Source organism: Pungitius pungitius, chromosome 4 (genome assembly GCF_949316345.1).
Source record: "Pungitius pungitius chromosome 4, fPunPun2.1, whole genome shotgun sequence".
NCBI lineage: Eukaryota > Metazoa > Chordata > Actinopteri > Perciformes > Gasterosteidae > Pungitius > Pungitius pungitius.
Window position 1 is genome coordinate 25,642,484 of NC_084903.1, and position 19,392 is coordinate 25,661,875.

The 19,392-nt window shown below is 47.3% G+C and overlaps 2 protein-coding genes across 2 annotated transcripts; one reads left to right on the plus strand and one right to left on the minus strand.

The window, feature by feature from the left end:
- Positions 1-9,999: 9,999 nt before the first annotated feature.
- Positions 10,000-12,703, minus strand: cebpg (CCAAT enhancer binding protein gamma). The gene is made up of 2 exons (XM_037454411.2): positions 12,530-12,703; positions 10,000-11,492 (listed from the first exon to the last, which is right to left on the minus strand). Exon 2 carries the CDS (start codon positions 11,405-11,407, stop codon positions 10,952-10,954), a length of 456 nt encoding a protein of 151 aa, XP_037310308.1. The 5' UTR covers positions 11,408-11,492; positions 12,530-12,703; the 3' UTR covers positions 10,000-10,951.
- A 2,015-nt stretch (positions 12,704-14,718) lies between these two features.
- cebpa (CCAAT enhancer binding protein alpha) lies at positions 14,719-15,954 on the plus strand. Its single transcript, XM_037454248.2, has one exon. The coding sequence runs from the start codon at positions 14,912-14,914 to the stop codon at positions 15,746-15,748; it is 837 nt and encodes a 278-aa protein (XP_037310145.2). The 5' UTR covers positions 14,719-14,911; the 3' UTR covers positions 15,749-15,954.
- The last annotated feature ends 3,438 nt before the right edge of the window (positions 15,955-19,392 follow it).

The window sequence follows — 19,392 nt, forward strand, 5'->3', positions numbered from 1 at the left end:
ATCCACAGAAGCTTCTGTAAAGGGTCAGGAAAGGGTCATGTTGGTATATGATGACAGTAATATTAATATGATTCATATAGAATTAGTAATAATAATAATGATGATGATGATAGTAGGAGTAGGTATCAGCAGGGCCTCGGCAGGAGTCAGGACCAGAGTCCAGACGGAACCACGATCTAGAGACCTGCGAGGCGAGAAAGCAGAAGAGACTCTGAGGACGAAGCTGAATTAGTGATGTGCATTAATGAAACGTGGATTGTTGTAGAAGGAGAGAGTGAGAGGAGCTGTGTGTCCTAAGAAGTTCTCCAGCAGTCCAGGCCTAAAGCAGCTCAACTAAGGGCTGGTCCAGACTAACCTGAGCCAGCCCTAACTATAAGAGCAGCCTGTTTAATAAAGGTTAAACCCCCTGATCTCCAGAGGAGTTTAATGAGTCAGAGGGAGCAGTAGAGCTCCACATCTGCAGCTTACTTTCCTCTGATGTATTTTAGTTTTTTCAGGTCCTTTCTCCATCTGTGACTTATTTTTGCTGCTGTAATGTGGGAACACGTGGAATCCATAAAGTAAACTCTTATTTTGAAGGAAGCCTCGCTCAACATCCGGTTGGGTGAAACTGGTGGTGGTGGGCGTGCCACCAGTCGGCATGGGAACAACTTGAGAAGCAAGAGTATGACATCATGAAGGGAAACTTTGAGCTGCAGCTGTTAACAATTACAAAAGCAACAAAGAAGAAGAAAGAGAGCCGAGCAGCTTGTTTGAGGACACCGCCCTCTGATGGCTGAAGGACAGCAGCACAAGTAGATAGAGACAAGGAGACAGGAAGACAACGACAAAGCAAGACAAAGAGACAAGCAAACAAGGGGACAAAGAGACAGAGAAGCAAGGAGATAGAAAGACAATGAGAGAAGACAAAGAAACAGACACCAGGAGAAAGAGAAGAGGTAAAACGAGGACAAGGAGACACAGACGGACACACAAGGAGATTGAGAGATGACAATAAGCAGACAAGAAGATAAAAATAAAAAGATACCAGGAGACAAGATCACTTAATATTTAATGTACAAACTAGTCCTAATCCCTACATTTGACTAATTCACTCTGTTAGAATACACTCACATTTGATTCTGGTTTAAAAGTTCAGCTGTTCTTAAAGCATCCAGTAGGAGGAGATGTTTCTCTACATTCTAGAGTCCAGGTACCAGGGTGTTGCTTAAGTAACGTGATGAAACTCACGGACACACACACACACACACATGTACATGCACAGAAAGGCCAAACTGATAACCTTATTTGATTCATTCCTTCCAAGCCGGTGTCCCGTCAGGTGTCCCGTCAGGTGTCCCGTCGAGTGTCCTGTCATGTATCCCATCAGGTGTCCCATCAGGTGTTCCAGCAGGTCTCCCGTCAGGTGTTCCAGCAGGTGTCCCATCAGGTGTCCCATCAGGTCTCCCGTCAGGTGTTCCATCAGATGTCCCATCAGGTCTCCCGTCAGGTGTTCCAGCAGGTGTCCCATCAGGTCTCCCGTCAGGTGTTCCATCAGATGTCCCATCAGGTGTCCCGTCAGGTGTCTTGTCAGGTGTCCCGTCAGATATTCCATCAGGTGTCCCATCATGCCTCTGACAGCTGATGACCTTGATATTATTTGTTATTATTCCTCAAATCCCAGTTTGTGGTGTTTTTGTCCACCGCTGTTGTTTTGGGCAAAGTGTCAAATGTTGGAAGCTGAAATGTCCTCAAACGGCCCACAGAAGAATGTTTCAAAATGGTGAATTACGCAGAGTAAATGGATCTCATCAGTGAAGAAAAGACGGTTTTAAATGGATCTAGTGTTTTTTTACAAGGTTCTTGTGATAACGGAGCCGGTTATAGGTGTGTTTAGTTTGTCTATGAGGTTCTTGTGACAACAGAGGAGGTCCTAGGAGGTTCTAGTGTTTTTCCATAAGGTGTATATTATAACACAGGAGGTGCTAGGTGGTTGTAGTCCTTGTCATCTACGTTCCAGTAGTAACACAGGAGGTTCCAGTCTTTGTTCATGAGGTTCATGTGGTAACAAAAGAAGGACATGGTGGTTCTAGGTTCTAGATGTGTCTAGTGCTTGTCTACTAGGTTCATGTTGATTTTGCAAAGGGCTTGTAGTGTTTGTCTATGTTGTATGTTGGTTGTAGTGTTTCTCCTAATGGAGGAGGTTCTATGGTTCCAGTGAGCCTTCAGGAGATCATAGTTGTCCCAATCCTTTTGGCCTCACGGATGGGTTTCATGTGAGACAACATTATGCAGACCAGACTTGTGCCGGATAAAACGACGAAATGAAGATATGATCGCATCCATCGGTATAACGCAGAGCGATAAACACGCAATTTCAGGATGACTCCTAATACTTCCTTTTAAATTTAGTTTTCTTTTTGAAGTTGTAGCTCTTCTGTTTCTTCAGGAGCCTTTTCCGGTTTCCAAAGACGCTCTCCACACAGCTTGTGGGCTTAGGTTTTTTGCTAATCATCACGTGACAGAGACAAGGGTATGTAATTGCTAGAAAATCCTTTATTTTACAAGTTTATTCTTTCTGTGCGGCCCGGTAGCAAATGGCCCACGAGGCGGTACAGGTCTAAGCCCAGTGGTCAAACACAGTGAGGAATGCGTTTGGTGCTCACAAGAAGAAGAACCCGTCCGAGACACAGACTGGTAGAGCTGAGCAGCCAGGTGGACATGATGGATCTCTGTTAGGAGACATGTCGGAGGGTCAGTGGTCACAGCGAGCAGAAGAACCGGGACAAGGCTTCATTGACCTCCAGCATCCGTCATGCTGAGCCGGCAGTTTGACCGCCCGTCCAGTGACAAGTTGACTCGCCAGCTGTTTCACAACCGCTGTATCGGTTTCTGTAGAGAAGATAAAAATACACACAGAGCATGAGATAAGGGGGTTGGGAGGGTTCGAAGCTGTGAGGGGAGGACAGGACGAGTAATGGATGGCCTGCAAAATCCCACCCCCCCTTCTTCTCGTACCTCATTGCTTTAATAATGCACCCTGTGACTCGCTCTTAACCAATCAGAACGCTGGATTTCATCTACCCGTGTTATAATTATAATAAGAGTAATAATATAAAGAGATTACGGTAGCGTTATCCATGTGTGTCCGTCTGTTCTCACGTACCTGTCCGTACTGGATTCTGTCCCCATCCATTTAACAAGTGAGCATGGGAAGCTAAACACGACGTGCAGTAAAAGTTAACACATGAACGGCTCAACAGGTCAACAGGTTATCATTTAAACAGGTCAATGGGTCAACAGGTCAACACGTCAACGTGTAAACAGGTCAACAGGTCAACACGTCAACAGGTCAACACGTCAACATGTAAACAGGTCAACAGGTCAACGGGTCAACAGGTTATCATTTAAACAGGTCAATGGGTCAACACATCAACGTGTAAACAGGTCAACAGGTTATTATTTAAACAGGTCAATGGGTCAACACATCAACGTGTAAACAGGTCAACAGGTCAACGGGTCAACAGGTTATCATTTAAACAGGTCAATGGGTCAACACATCAAAATGTAAACAGGTCAACAGGTCAACGGGTCAACAGGTTATCATTTAAACAGGTCAATGGGTCAACACATCAACGTGTAAACAGGTCAACAGGTCAACGGGTCAACAGGTTATCATTTAAACAGGTCAATGGGTCAACACATCAACGTGTAAACAGGTCAACAGGTCAACGGGTCAACAGGTTATCATGTAAACAGGTCAACAGGTCAACGGGTCAACAGGTTATCATGTAAACAGGTCAACGGGTCAACAGACGACCAGCAGACGAAGAATGCAACAAATGAAAGACAATAAACAGAAATAATCTGTATAACCAGTTTTATTATGAAAGTATTTCCAGTAAAGTTGAAACCTTAAACTCCAGCTGGTTTGGTGTGTTTGAACCAAGCTGCTTTCTTCAGAAGATCCGCAGAGCTTAACATACTGTACGTGTTGGTGTATTTGCTTCAGATTGTACAGTGACACTTTGTACAGTAATACTTTGCTTTGTAGAGTACCACTTTGGATTATACAGAAAAACTTGAGGTTGTACAGTAATACTAACCCGTGTCAATCTAAGTGTGCGTTGGTCACGCTCAGAGGGGGTCGTCTCCCCCGACATCCTCAGCCAATCACAGAGCAGACCAACTGGGTGAAGGGTGGCGCTCGACCGGCTCGGCTCGCTGCTGTTGCTCAACAACCGCCCCCCCCCCCCAGTGATCCCCATGGACTGCTTGCCTCGTGTAAGGGTGTGTGTCTGTGCGTGTGTGTGTCTCGACCTGCTCGCCGCCTCCACGCTCCCCGGAGGAGGAGTTTCAAAACCTGCTGATGCAACGACCAGCGGAGTCACTGCAGCTCCATCGCCATTAAAGACACAAAGAAGCGCACTAATGGTGACTCTGTGTGTGTGTGTGTCTGTGTGTGTGTGAAGGACATGGAGAGGTAGAAGCAGGAGGAGGAGGAGAAGACGGAGTGAGAGAAGGACATGGAGAGGTAGAAGCAGGAGGAGGAGGAGACGGAGTGAGAGAAGGACATGGAGAGGTAGAAGGAGGAGGAGGAGGAGACGGAGTGAGAGAAGGACATGGAGAGGTAGAAGCAGGAGGAGGAGGAGAAGACGGAGTGAGAGAAGGACATGGAGAGGTAGAAGGAGGAGGTGGAGGAGACGGAGTGAGAGAAGGACATGGAGAGGTAGAAGCAGGAGGAGGAGGAGAAGACGGAGTGAGAGAAGGACATGGAGAGGTAGAAGCAGGATGAGGAGGAGAAGACGGAGTGAGAGAAGGACATGGAGAGGTAGAAGGAGGAGGAGAAGAGGAGGAGGAGAAGGGTTAAAGGACGATGTTACATCACCACAACACGCCGCCCAATAAGAAGAAGAATATTTAATCATCAGATCTAATGGAGAAGGTCTGGTTTGATGTGAAGAATCAGTGATGCACAGGAATAATAAACATCATGTCAACGCAGCATTACTATTATTGTTATTGATTTATTTGTATTGTTTACTCAAGTTGTCAGTTCTGACCAATCGGTGATCAGGAGGGGTGAGCCTCTAAAAAGAAGCACAGGTAAAGCTGAATTTTTAGGTAACATAATTCAGCTTTACTATTTATGAAAGGAAAAGAACTGACATTCGATAATTCGACGCTTGTACTGAAAATATCACGACAGAATCAACTTGGTATCTGTGGAGCAATGACATCAAACCGCTCACCTGCTGCCATCTTCATTACTGTAAATAGGATCCATATTACTGTCATGAACCAACATCTTTCTTTCTTTCATCAGAACCAGCATCGTTCTACCTGATGCTGGTTCTGATGGCGGTTCTATCTGATGATGGTTCTTTCTGATGGAGGTTCTATCTGATGGTGGTTCTATCTGATGGAGGTTCTATCTGATGGAGGTTCTATCTGATGGCGGTTCTATCTGATGATGGTTCTTTCTGATGGAGGTTCTATCTGATGATAGTTCTATCTGATGGAGGTTCTATCTGAGGATAGTTCCATCTGATGGAGGTTCTATCTGATGATAGTTCCATCTGATGGAGGTTCTGTCTGATGATAGTTCTATCTGATGGAGGTTCCATCTGATGGAGGTTCTATCTGATGGTGGTTCTATCTGATGGAGGTTCTATCTGATGGAGGGTCTATCTGATCATAGTTCTATTTGATGGAAGTTCTATCTGATGATAGTTCCATCTGATGGAGGTTCTATTTGGTGATAGTTCTATCTGATGGAGGTTCTATCTGATGGCGGTTCTATCTGATGATGGTTCTTTCTGATGGAGGTTCTATCTGATGATAGTTCTATCTGATGGAGGTTCCATCTGATGATAGTTCTATCTGATGGAGGTTCCATCTGATGGAGGTTCTATCTGATGGTGGTTCTATCTGATGGAGGGTCTATCTGATCATAGTTCTATTTGATGGAGGTTCTATCTGATGATAGTTCCATCTGATGGAGGTTCTATTTGGTGATAGTTCTATCTGATGGAGGTTCTATCTGATGATAGTTCCATCTGATGGAGGTTCTGTCTGATGATAGTTCTATCTGATGGAGGTTCCATCTGATGGAGGTTCTATCTGATGATAGTTCCATCTGATGGAGGTTCTATCTGATGATAGTTCCATCTGATGGAGGTTCTATCTGATGGAGGTTCTATCTGATGGAGGATCTATCTGATGGAGGTTCTATTTGATGGAGGTTCTATTTGATGGAGGTTCTATTTGATGATAGTTCTATCTGATGGAGGTTCTATCTGATGATAGTTCTATCTGATGGAGGTTCTATCTGATGATAGTTCCATCTGATGGAGGTTCTATCTGATGATAGTTCTATCTGATGGAGGATCTATCTGATGGAGGTTGTCCCTGTGGTGGTCCTGCCGTACACTAAATTATTTGTATCATTTGTTAGAGGAATTGAACGTATTGTACATATTTTACATTGTTCATTCTGTACACATGACATCCATTGTAGTCTTTCCATCCTGATAGAAAGAACCTCCTCTGATCTTCTGCCTAAGGTTTCCTCCTTTTTTCCCCCATTGAAGGGTTTTTTCATGTTTTGGGGAGTTGTTCCTGTGCCGATGTGAGGGTTTGGGGACAGAGGATGTTGCATGTGTACAGACTTTAAAGCCCTCTGAGGATAATTTGTGATTTTGGGCTCTACAAAATAAAATGAATTGAATTGATTGTGAGGGTCGCGATGCGTTCAGTGACACTGAGCCAATCAGAGGGTTAATAACTGTGAGCCAATCAGAGAGCAGGAGCTGCCTTACCCAGTCTGACCTTCATGTCTCCACTTGGACGTCGTCCATCCCTGCTTCCACCTGATTGGTCGGGATTAACGCCACCTCAGGCTGGCGAATCTGAATGGCTACCCAGACACACACACACACACACACACTTGGACACACACATACACACACAGACACACACACACAGACACAGACACAGACACACACACACACACACACGGACACACACAGACACACACACACACACACTCAGACACACACAGACACACACACACAGACACACACACACACACTCAGACACACACAGACACACACACACAGACACACACAGACACACACACACCCCTGAGACTATGAGGTAATATTAATCTCTCACCACTGAACTCGTCAGGACAGACAGGCGAGTAGAGGTCACATGAGCGCGTGTTGCTCAAAGGTCCCTGGGCAGTCATCCGGCCCTGAACCCAGACCCTGTGGTCTCTGCTGGGTCCAAAAAGCATTTAGGTCTTTACCAAGATTCATTTGGGCCAAACAGTCAAATCTACAACCTAAAGAACATTACAGCTTGAATTGAACGTTTGAACACACATGATTTCATTATAGAACGACACATTTGTCCTTGTTTGAATGTACTAAAGCTAACGTGTACCATCTCACGTGTGCTACCTTGCTACCTGTTGACGTAGCTGTTGAGCAGATTGAGGCTGAGACCATGTTCACAACACGTATGTCTGAAGCTTGGTGAGGAGACCAAAGCAGACACCTGGTCGGCTTTGAGCTTGGACTGATAATACTTGATGATTTTCTATATTTCATAATAATTACTGCAGAAATGTTTGATTTGAAAGTAGTGTGTTAGCATTTGAAAAATATGATATAAATTCTTATATACATTTTTGAATGCTCTTATTGTCTCTGTGGATTAAAGCTAAATGACCCGTTCTGATATTGTGCTTTCATTATCCCGATGCTAACGCTAGCCGCAGCGCTAGTTGTGATTCCGCTACATCAGACACGAGATGAAGCAAGTATCCAATCCCATAATGCATCTGTGCAGCAGCAGGTTCCTCCGATGCAGTTACAGAGCAGGGAGGTCACATGACCACAAACCAGCCTATCTATTGGCTCACATATGTCTACATGTGTAGCTTGGGTGCAAAGTCATGAAAGACGGTCCCTTAAGGAGCCTCTGAAGGACTCTTTGTTGGTGAACCAGAACTCCCTGTGAAGGTCAAAGGTTAGCAGCTCTCTGTTTGTCTGACGGATCAGTCTGAGAGACTCACCTCCGACCCAGTCCAGAGTCCCGACAGCACCGTGTGTGTGTAACCGATATGAAGTCAAAGGACGTTCCAGTTGGTCCTCATTGGTTTATTGATCTGAGGAATAGATGATCGATAACAGAGGATCAGGAACGTTGGACAGAGCTTCTCGCTGCTGACAGGAAGCATTTCCATCTGTGATGTCCTCCATGGGGAACTGATGGCTGCGTCCATCAGGGGACATGCGTCAGGTGTCCTCCTGTCCGTGTGTCCTCTGCTGTCAGAAGGTCAATATTTGGTCTGAACAGAGCTGTTTATTGATTATTCTCACCGCGTCTCCCAGTGAGGCGTTCAGGGACCCCCCCCACTCTGCCGACCCCCTTGTCCTACTGGTCTGACTGGGACACTGCCAGCTGCAATCTCACATATTCACTTCACTTCCTCCTCCTCCTCCTCCTCCTCCTCAGAGTGAGTTAGTGTGTGAGCACATCAAACGTTTAGAACATCTGTGGAATACAGGATTCTGATTGGTCCATCTGGACGCCTTCCTTCTCTCTTAGATATTGGTATTCCTATGGTTGACCTCTGATGACCTCTGATAAAATGCAATAAAATGTGTACAATTGAAATAAAGTGTGAGCCACACAAGTAGAGAAACACTGACCTCCATTGTACGGCCTTTGGTCCAAAAGGTCCAACCATTAATCATAAACAGTATTTTAAAGATGCAGCGCATGCTGGGTTCCATTTAGAATTGGCTTTTCTTGGGCGGTTATCAGGGGAATTCACCATTTCATTCAGTTCATGTTTATTCTTTTATTGAACAAAGTTCTACTCAAAAACTAATAACGTCAAAGACGTAGCAGCATATCTGCTCATGACGATGTGTCCCATGTGACACAGGAAATGCAGTCAGAAGAACCCAATCACTCACAAGCAAGGTTCCCAGCTTTGAACAAGTGGACATGGTCTTACACGGGTCACCTCAGAACGAGGTCTGGGAGATGAGAGGACATGAAGTGTCTCCAGGTCCTCTCAGAGAGGACATCTTGTTTATGAGCTGTGAAATGTGGAATCAATCCTGCCAAGTGACGTCTTCACGTCCTCCAGGAATCAGGAGACTCAAGATCTAACTTCTGCTCCCAGAATTCCTCCTGACAAGCAACGCCCGAACCTGTCAATCACTCGCTCTCTGATTACTTACAGATACGTGGAGCTGATCGATAGGCAGCACCTTCACCGTTGGCCTCGTCCTCCTCACGTCTGAGGAGGAAGAGCATCTCAACAGGTGAGACCTCACGGAGCCACGTCACCAGTATCCTGCTTGAGATCCATAGCTACAGCTGGCTGGGACCCCGAGTGCACGGATCGTATTGATCGATAGAACCAACGTCACCGATCTGTGCTTCTGTAGATATTACAGCTGGAAGTTATCACACACACACACACCCTAAAGCAGCTGCATGTTGATGGGCAGGGTTAGCCCCACATAATTGTTGTCATGGCAACAGAAAGTCTTCTGGGTAGAAGACAAGAAAAGTGCAGCCAAGACGGAGAGAACACACTTCAGGGGGTCAAAGGTCAAATGATCCTCATGAACAGACGGGCTGCACGGAGAGGAAGAGGAGGAGGAGGAAGAAGGCAGAGAAGTCGGTTTTAAGTTTCAGTGATGAATGCAGGTCCACACACTGGTGTCGTTATGCTCTACCAGGACCAGAACATGTGTTCCAGATGTTGCTGTGAGAAGCTCTCTGCCAGGTTCTCAGAGGAGGTGGATTCTAAACAAACCATCGCTCATTTTAATGTTTCCATGTCTGTATGTGGAGAGGAAGAGAGCAAAGCATTGTGGGAAGAGACACCCCCTGGTACACTAAAACACACTCGCATGAAGCTCCTGGATCTGAAGCTGTCCTTAAAGTTCTAATCATGACTTAAACACGGGGAAATAAAGACAAACAGAGTTAAAATGTTGTAATTTTAATTTACAATGCACATTACCCAGATTCCTGTGATATAAAAAAGCTGAGCGACAAATGCTGCCCAGCAACATTCAGACGGAAGGAACATCATGCAGAGCCTCTCAGGGACATGCTGCTGGAGGAGTAGAAAACACCACGCTAGAAAAGGTACAACCAACCACAACGTTCCACCAACCAACATGCTGCTGGAGGAGTAGAAAACACCACCACGTTCCTCCATCGAGCCCACAGGGAGCCATTGTTATTAGATGATGGACAACCACCCAGTGGACCCTCAAAGAACGTCTTCAGAACTTTGTGCTGAGCAGCAGGACTCAGACAGACAACAACATACCCAACGGAGGAGGAGCTCCTGAAGAAAACCCCCCAGCTCCATCTGTGGCCTGCTGGGTTTAATTAAAGCAGCACCACCACCAGGTGGAGGTGGAGTAATGAGGAGCTGTACAAAGTCCAACTCTTATTAGATACTAGGACTATGATATTATATTAAATCAATGAACCTCGTTTCCCCCCCGAACACGTGGAAATCAGGTCACATTTAATCACCACGTGGGCTCTTTGAGGGCTCCAAACTGGAGCTTGGCTTTGGGATGGAGTCTCTGAAGGTTTGTCTTCTTCAACCTGCGTTAAAAGATTCTTTAAGAACTCAGGAGCTGCAGGATCCCAAAGGACTGGTGATGAGCAGATGGAACATTGTCTTCCATCGAGTTCATTGGACTCGCTTTCACTCCAAAGACTGAAATCAATAAATTATATTAAAAGATCTGTGTAGCTACGTCAGAAGCCTTTTTAAGGATCCAGGAGGATTGTGGGAAACATTTTTGCCGTGAGGGGGATTAAATGCAAGTAACTCAAAGTGATGAAGAAGAGCGCGAGGAAGACTTGACAGGAAAAGCAGCGGCAGGTCAAAACATCCCCGTTGGCTCCGCCCCCCTCACTGCCCCCCGTTGGCGGAGGCGGCGTTGGGGGCGGGGCTGGAGGCGGCGGGCGGCTGCACGTTGTCGGCCAGGTTGTGGGCGTGCTCCAGGAAGAGGTCTTTGAGCACGCTCAGCTCTTTGCTCAGCAGTTTGATTTTGGCCTCCAGCCGCTCGTTCTCCTCCTTCAGCTCGTTGACGCGCTGCTGCGTGTCCATCGCCTTCTGCTTGCTGCGCATGCGGCTCTTCTTCACCGCCAGGTTGTTGCGCTCGCGGCGCTGGCGGTACTCGTCGCTGTCCTTCTCTGCCGAAGGTTTCTTCATCTTGCTGGGGGGCGGGGCCTTGCCGCCGCCAGCTGAGGGGAGGAGCTTGGAGACCCGCTGCAAGCAGGATGCCGAGGAGGAGGCCTGGTTCTGGATGACGCTCGCACCGCTGGGCTCGTGTGTTGTGAGGTTCGCCTGCGACGGCCGGCTCATCAGGATGTGCTGCCTTCAGGTGCGGAGGTCTGAGTCTCCTCAGAGGATGAACCAGGAAGCAGAAGATCCTTCAACTCGATGGAGCCTGGAGGACAACGAATCAATTCATTAGTGACCTCCAGGTAAAGCTACTACATGTTCCATCAGACCCTTTAATACCATTATCCTCTACCAACAGTTAACAGTCACTATTCTTTACCGCAAGGTAAAGTATGTTCCTGTGCCTGCAGAGCCACAGCTGACCCCAGGAACGTCCTCCTTCTCCACCACTACCTCCAAACTCTCCCAGCATGTGGATATACACATGGATCCATGTTCTTATTCCACTGCCGGATATCTGCAGTGACAGTCCCATCAGTCAATGTCTTATTCTAAATTAGATCATGTATATCTACGTTTTCATTTGAAAAACCCTGGTGTGACGTTGAAGCCAATTACACATGCCTGGCCGACGTGACGTCATGTAGTGACGGAGTGGACGTCTGATCGTTGTTGTGAGCAATATCAGTTTCACGGTGTATTCGTAATAAAGATCGAACAGCTCCTACGTGATCACAGCGCAGCGCCGTCATTGGCTCAATTAGCCGCGCCGCCGTGATTGGTCGACGCGTTGCTATGCAGCGGGTGCGCAGGGAAAGCACTCCGGGTGGAAACCAGCAGAGCTCCAGCGATTGCCTGCTGTTGCATCATCATCATCGGCTGTTTTTGTGCCGACGGAGAGGGGAACTCCAGTCACGCGAGGGCTAAGAAGAAAGCTAAAATAGTGTCGGACCACCTCATTACCGCCACAGACCAAGCAGTGACCCGGATGAGCCGCCTCGCACTCCGTCAATTCCATATGTCACAGCACTTTTTCTAACTTTGAGTAGACCGGAAGCAGCCAACAGATGATGTACTGTCATCTTACTCAGCGTGACGTTCCAACACGTTCAAACAAACGATTTCAGGAGTCTAATCTCATTCCCAACCCACGCAAAAGTACATTTTCACTTTTCTCGCTCGTGTCCGCTCACTAGGCGTTGAGCCGGCCAGATAACGTCAGCTAGCTCCTGATGCTAACGAGCCGCTAAAGCTAATCGTTAGCTCCTCTTCGCTCCCACATACGAGTAGAACACCGCTTACCTTCACGGGGCAGCGGCGGACTCGACCATCCGTCAAAGAAGAGAAAGTTACCGTAGAAAACGGGAGTTTAATCCGTCCGAGTTTGAGCTCTTACTGTTTTTGTTTGGAACATGGAGCGGAGACGATTGCGAAATCTTCTTTACCATGTACGGTAATGTGCGGTCTCAGCCAATCAGAGGCCGGCAGGCGGCAGCCAAAGGGATAGTTGACCAATCATGAGCGAGAAGAGAGAGAATGATGCAATTCGCACTAAAACTGACGTCTGGTTCCACCAATGGAAGTGCTGTGTTTTTCTGTTGATATGTTTATGTAATATTAGGTCTGTTTAATTAGTTCATAAATGCATGAATTCACATGTGAATGTCCAATTAAACCACTTAAACTACACATTTTACAAAATGTATATGTAGAACTACTAGTATTTGTAATGGTTATAATATGATGTCCAATGGCATGCATTTGTACACTTTAAAATAATGGAAATACTCTGCATTAATGAGAAAACTGTATGAAGATGTAACAGGTGAAGAATCAACTCAAAGCCATAATACAAATCACACATATACTTCACAAAAATGGAAGTGTGGGTTGGGATGGAGGGTTTCACCAGGTCCTGGATGGAGACTGGACCCCATCCATTCACAGCATGCTACGTGAGAACCAGTGCTTTGAACTGGATGAGGCAGCCACTGGTAACCAGTGAAGAGAGGAGGAGTGGAACAGTGTAGGAGAACTTAGGAAGGTTGAAGACCAGTGGAGCTGCTGCATTCTGGATGAGCTGCAGAGGTGGAATGGAGCAGGGAGACCTGCCAGGAGACAGTTACAATAGTCCAGGAGATTTCAAGAGCCTGGATCAGTACCTGCGCCTCCTTCTGAGTGAGAAGGGGTCGGATTCTCCTGATGTTGTAGAGCCTGGACCTACAGGATCCTGTTGATGCTGTGATGTTGGGGGTCAGGTGTCACACCGAGGTTCCAACAGTCAGAGGGGGCAAAGTTAACAGTCAGGTCCTGGTGAATATAATGATATTGATAATATTAAAGTTATAAACATAATGACAGTAAAAATAATAGTGTTTTCATTTTTATGAGGCCACTAATGTGTATCTATCTGAATATGAGAACCTCTGCAGCTGCTTAGACTGTGAAAGCAGTCCAACGGCAACCAGGATTATAAGAAGCCCAGATCTGACCTGAGGAGATCCCTCTGAGGAGCTACGAGATCATACAGACTGAAGCTGGAGGGATTCTCCTCCTCTGCTAACCGCTAACCAGTGCTAACTAGTGCTAACTAACTGTTGGAATAAATGTTTAATATTCATATAATATTATATGAGTAAGTAATAATGTGTGTTTGATGGCCTCTTTTGCATTGAATCATTATGGGATGTTCACTGAAACTGATCCCTTTAATGTGAGAAGTAACATTACAACCAGGTAAAAGATCCATTTCATTTCTAACTTGCATATTCTTTGTTGTTGTGCTTTAGTTCGTGTCCATAGGGTTCAGGTCCCAGCCGACAGAGGGCGCTCTGGCTCCTCCCGACCCGCACGGCGTGTGAGCCCCGCTCCCCCCGCACGGAGCCCTTCACACAGAGAAGAATGCGGGTTTCATCCTGAACGTGGACTCACAGCACAGGGTTCATAACCTCTGAGTCAAGGACGTAATAACCAGTAATAACCGTTAATACACGTTAATAACGCTCCCGCAGGGTGTTTGGTTAATCTGACTTCCGTGGACCGGGTTATGGACCCAGAACCCAGAACCTCCCCCTGGCTCTCTGTGGGACTAGTTTGAGTGTCTGCGCGTCTGTGAGTCTGTGCGTGTGTGTGTGTGCGTGTGTGTGTGTGTGTGTGTGTGTGTGTGTGTGTGTGTGTGTGTGTGTGTGTGTGTGCGTGTGTGTGTCTGTGTGTGTATGTGTGTGTCTGTGCGTGTGTGTGTGTATGTGTGTGTGTGTATGTGTGTGTGTGTGTGTGCGTGTGTGTGTGTCTGTGTGTGTATGTGTGTGTGTGTGCGTGTGTGTGTGTCTGTGCGTGCGTGTGCGTGAGTCTGTGCGTGTCTGTGTGTGTGTGTCTGTGCGTGTGTGGGTGTGTGTGTGCGTGTGCGTCTTTGTGTGTGTGTGTGTGTCTGTGTGAGTGTGTGTGTGTGAGTGTGTGTGTCCGCCCCTCCCGCTCTCTATATAAAGCCGCTCTGACAGCCCTCCGGTCACAGCAGCAGGTCCCGCAGGAAGCCGATCCACTTCGATCCGGATCAGAAGTAAAAGTGGTTCTTTTCCTCGGTGCGCGTGCCCGGCAGACCTCGGAGCCCCCTTGCGCGCATTTAGACTTTGTCCAAAGCCGGTTCCACGGAGCTCGTCTCCATGCACGCCCGGCTCTAGATTCTCCATGGAGCTCTCCAACCTGTACGAGGTGGCGCCCCGGCCCCCCATGAGCGGCTTGCCGCACGGCTACAGGGACCCGTCGGACCCGGGCGGCGACATCGGGGATAGCGAGACCTCCATCGACCTCAGCGCGTACATCGACCCGTCGGCCTTTAACGACGACTTCCTGGCCGATCTGTTCCACCACAGCTCCCGGCAGGACAAGCTGCGGACCGGGGAGTACGAGTCGGGTCCGTGCGGGCCCCCGCAGCCCTACATGCCCCACTACATGGAGTCCAAACTGGAGCCGCTCTACGAGCACAACCCGCCGCGCATCCGACCCGTGGCCATCAAGCAGGAGCCGCGGGACGACGAGGACGTGAACGCGGGTCTGCCCCCCACTTACCACCACCCACACGCGCATTCCCAGCAGCCCCTCCAGTACCAGATCGCGCACTGCGCGCAGACCACCATGCACCTTCAGCCGGGACACCCGACCCCCCCGCCGACTCCAGTGCCCAGTCCGCACCACCACCACCAGCAGCACCACCACCCGCAGCACCTCCCGCAGCAGGGCGGCCTGAAGCTGCTGGAGCATCACCGAGGGGGGGGCGGGAAGTCCAAGAAGAACGTGGACAAGGGCAGCCCGGAGTACCGGCTGCGGCGCGAGCGCAACAACGTGGCCGTGCGCAAGAGCCGGGACAAGGCCAAGATGCGCAACATGGAGACGCAACACAAGGTGGTGGAGCTGAGCTCCGACAACGACAGACTGAGGCGGCGGGTGGAGCACCTGACCCGCGAGCTGGACACGTTACGGGGGATCTTCCGACAGCTGCCGGACGGTTCCTTCAAAGCCAGCTGAGGGACTACTGCGCGGCCCCGGGCCCGGTACCCGGGACCCGGGACCGGACCTGTGCCGGTGCACTGCTGGATTTACACTCTCTGATGTGTCCTCGTGCGTGACAGGAGACCGAGGCAGCTGGTGTTCGTTGCACGAGACAAACGTATGTGGAACGTCACACGAGTCCCCAAAATACCCGGAACATTTTCTTCTGAACAAAAGAGAGAGTTTTTATATGAGAAACATCTTCATCTCATTGGCTGATCCTCAGACTGATGGACATAATGCTTTTGGGGTCTGTCTGTGTCTCTGTCTTTCTCCCTGTCTCTTTGTCTCTTTGTGCCCCAATAAGCTCGTCCCCGAAGCTCCTCAGAGGAGCGCTTGTTTTTGTACCCTGTCCCCTTACAAACTGTGTCTCTTTCTCTGTCACATGGTATGGGGGGGTCACTTCAAATGGTACTTATGTGTCAACAGAAACTGTGATTGGGATGATGATGATGATGGTGGTTCTTCATCTCAGAAACAAGAGCCTTTTTTTGCTTTGTTCCCTTAAAGTTGACGTTTTGTGTCCATAGGAAAGATCATGAATTACAAAATGTCAAAGTGACAAAACGAACACATCGAAGGTGGAAAACAGTCTGAAAACCAGACCTTTAAATCCACATATTATTCTTCAGACCTTCATCTCTAGACGTTCATGTCCAGACATCCATGTAGAGACCTTTAAAAGAGGGGAAGTGGTTGTGTTTGGTTTTCAGAGGACAGAGAGGGAGAAGAAGCTCATGTGGACAATTTGTTTGAAAACAAGACAGGACATCGTCCTCAACCTTTTGTAAACAACATCAATGTGAAAAGGATCCTATGCAACATGTCTCTGCTACACACACACACACACACACACACACACATGCCTTCTGATCTGAGATGACCTTTGACCTTGATGAGGTGCTCTTTGCTTTGTTTTTTATACAAACAGATATTAAAACCATGTTTGTGTCAAAGTTATCGTCTCAATCTATGTATACATAGATATATGTATATAAAATACCAAACAACTGAATTATTATAATAAAAGAGCTTGTTTCATCTCATTTTGCTGCTTGGTTTGTTTATTTGAAGTGTGAATTGTTCTGTGTGTGCGTTCAGCCAGTAGGAGGCGCTCACACTAACACATCTCATTATAAATGCAGGTTTTATTTACTCATTTATCTAAAAGTGACAATCAGATGAACAGATTCAAGTTAATTCAATCTGCACCACAGCTCATTCCTGCCTTTAATATTTGCTCCCTTTTATATGTGCATGTACATACACTATGTAACATGTATAATATAATATACATATATGACATATAAACTATCTATATTTACCAAAATATTTAAATGAAAATGGTCAAATTAACTCAGTCAATACAGTAAAAAGGTCTTCTTAGTGTCTCTTGAGCCTCTTGTGTCTCTCTACGTGTCTCTTGTGTCTCTCTTAGTGTCTCATGTGTCTCTCTACGTGTCTCATGTGTCTCTCTACGTGTCTCATGTGTCTCTCTACGTGTCTCTTGTGTCTCTCTTAGTGTCTCGTGACTCTCATGTGTCTCTCTACGTGTCTCATGTGTCTCTCTACGTGTCTCTTGTGTCTCTCTTAGTGTCTCGTGACTCTCATGTGTCTCTCTACGTGTCTCTTGTGTCTCTCTACGTGTCTCATGTGTCTCTCTACGTGTCTCTTGTGTCTCTCTTAGTGTCTTGTGACTCTCATGTGTCTCTCTACGTGTCTCTTGTGTCTCTCTACGTGTCTCTTGTGTCTCTCTTAGTGTCTCTTGAGCCTCATGTGTCTCTCTACGTGTCTCATGTGTCTCTCTACGTGTCTCTTGTGTCTCTCTACGTGTCTCTTGTGTCTCTCTTAGTGTCTCTTGAGCCTCATGTGTCTCTCTACGTGTCTCATGTGTCTCTCTACGTGTCTCTTGTGTCTCTCTACGTGTCTCTTGTGTCTCTCTTAGTGTCTCTTGAGCCTCATGTGTCTCTCTACGTGTCTCATGTGTCTCTCTACGTGTCTCTTGTGTCTCTCTTAGTGTCTCGTGACTCTCATGTGTCTCTCTACGTGTCTCTTGTGTCTCTCTACGTGTCTCTTGTGTCTCTCTTAGTGTCTCTTGAGCCTCATGTGTCTCTCTACGTGTCTCATGTGTCTCTCTACGTGTCTCTTGTGTCTCTCTACGTGTCTCTTGTGTCTCTCTTAGTGTCTCTTGAGCCTCATGTGTCTCTCTACGTGTCTCATGTGTCTCTCTACGTGTCTCTTGTGTCTCTCTACGTGTCTCTTGTGTCTCTCTTAGTGTCTCTTGAGCCTCATGTGTCTCTCTACGTGTCTCATGTGTCTCTCTACGTGTCTCTTGTGTCTCTCTTAGTGTCTCGTGACTCTCATGTGTCTCTCTACGTGTCTCTTGTGTCTCTCTACGTGTCTCTTGTGTCTCTCTTAGTGTCTCTTGAGCCTCATGTGTCTCTCTACGTGTCTCATGTGTCTCTCTACGTGTCTCTTGTGTCTCTCTACGTGTCTCTTGTGTCTCTCTTAGTGTCTCATGTGTCTCTCTACGTGTCTCATGTGTCTCTCTACGTGTCTCTTGTGTCTCTCTACGTGTCTCTTGTGTCTCTCTTAGTGTCTCTTGAGCCTCATGTGTCTCTCTACGTGTCTCTTGTGTCTCTCTACGTGTCTCTTGTGTCTCTCTTAGTGTCTCTTGAGCCTCATGTGTCTCTCTACGTGTCTCATGTGTCTCTCTACGTGTCTCTTGTGTCTCTCTACGTGTCTCTTGTGTCTCTCTTAGTGTCTCATGTGTCTCTCTACGTGTCTCATGTGTCTCTCTACGTGTCTCTTGTGTCTCTCTTAGTGTCTCATGTGTCTCTCTACGTGTCTCTTGTGTCTCTCTTAGTGTCTCATGTGTCTCTCTACGTGTCTCATGTGTCTCTCTACGTGTCTCTTGTGTCTCTCTTAGTGTCTCGTGACTCTCATGTGTCTCTCTACGTGTCTCTTGTGTCTCTCTACGTGTCTCATGTGTCTCTCTACGTGTCTCTTGTGTCTCTCTTAGTGTCTCGTGACTCTCATGTGTCTCTCTACGTGTCTCTTGTGTCTCTCTACGTGTCTTTTGTGTCTCTCTACGTGTCTCTTGTGTCTCTCTTAGTGTCTCTTGAGCCTCATGTGTCTCTCTACGTGTCTCATGTGTCTCTCTACGTGTCTCTCTTAGTGTCTCTTGAGCCTCATGTGTCTCTCTACGTGTCTCTTGTGTCTCTCTACGTGTCTCTTGTGTCTCTCTACGTGTCTCTTGTGTCTCTCTACGTGTCTCATGTGTCTCTCTACGTGTCTCTTGTGTCTCTCTTAGTGTCTCATGTGTCTCTCTACGTGTCTCATGTGTCTCTCTACGTGTCTCTTGTGTCTCTCTTAGTGTCTCTTGTGTCTCTCTTAGTGTCTCTTGAGCCTCATGTGTCTCTCTACGTGTCTCTTGTGTCTCTCTACGTGTCTCTTGTGTCTCTCTACGTGTCTCTTGTGTCTCTCTTAGTGTCTCTTGTGTCTCTCTTAGTGTCTCTTGAGCCTCATGTGTCTCTCTACGTGTCTCTTGTGTCTCTCTACGTGTCTCTTGTGTCTCTCTACGTGTCTCATGTGTCTCTCTACGTGTCTCTTGTGTCTCT

Excerpts from the sequence above, each read along its gene's own strand:
- cebpa (XM_037454248.2), top strand. The coding sequence starts at position 14,912 with ATGGAGCTCTCCAACCTGTACGAGGTGGCGCCCCGGCCCCCCATGAGC.
- cebpg (XM_037454411.2), bottom strand. The coding sequence starts at position 11,407 with ATGAGCCGGCCGTCGCAGGCGAACCTCACAACACACGAGCCCAGCGGT.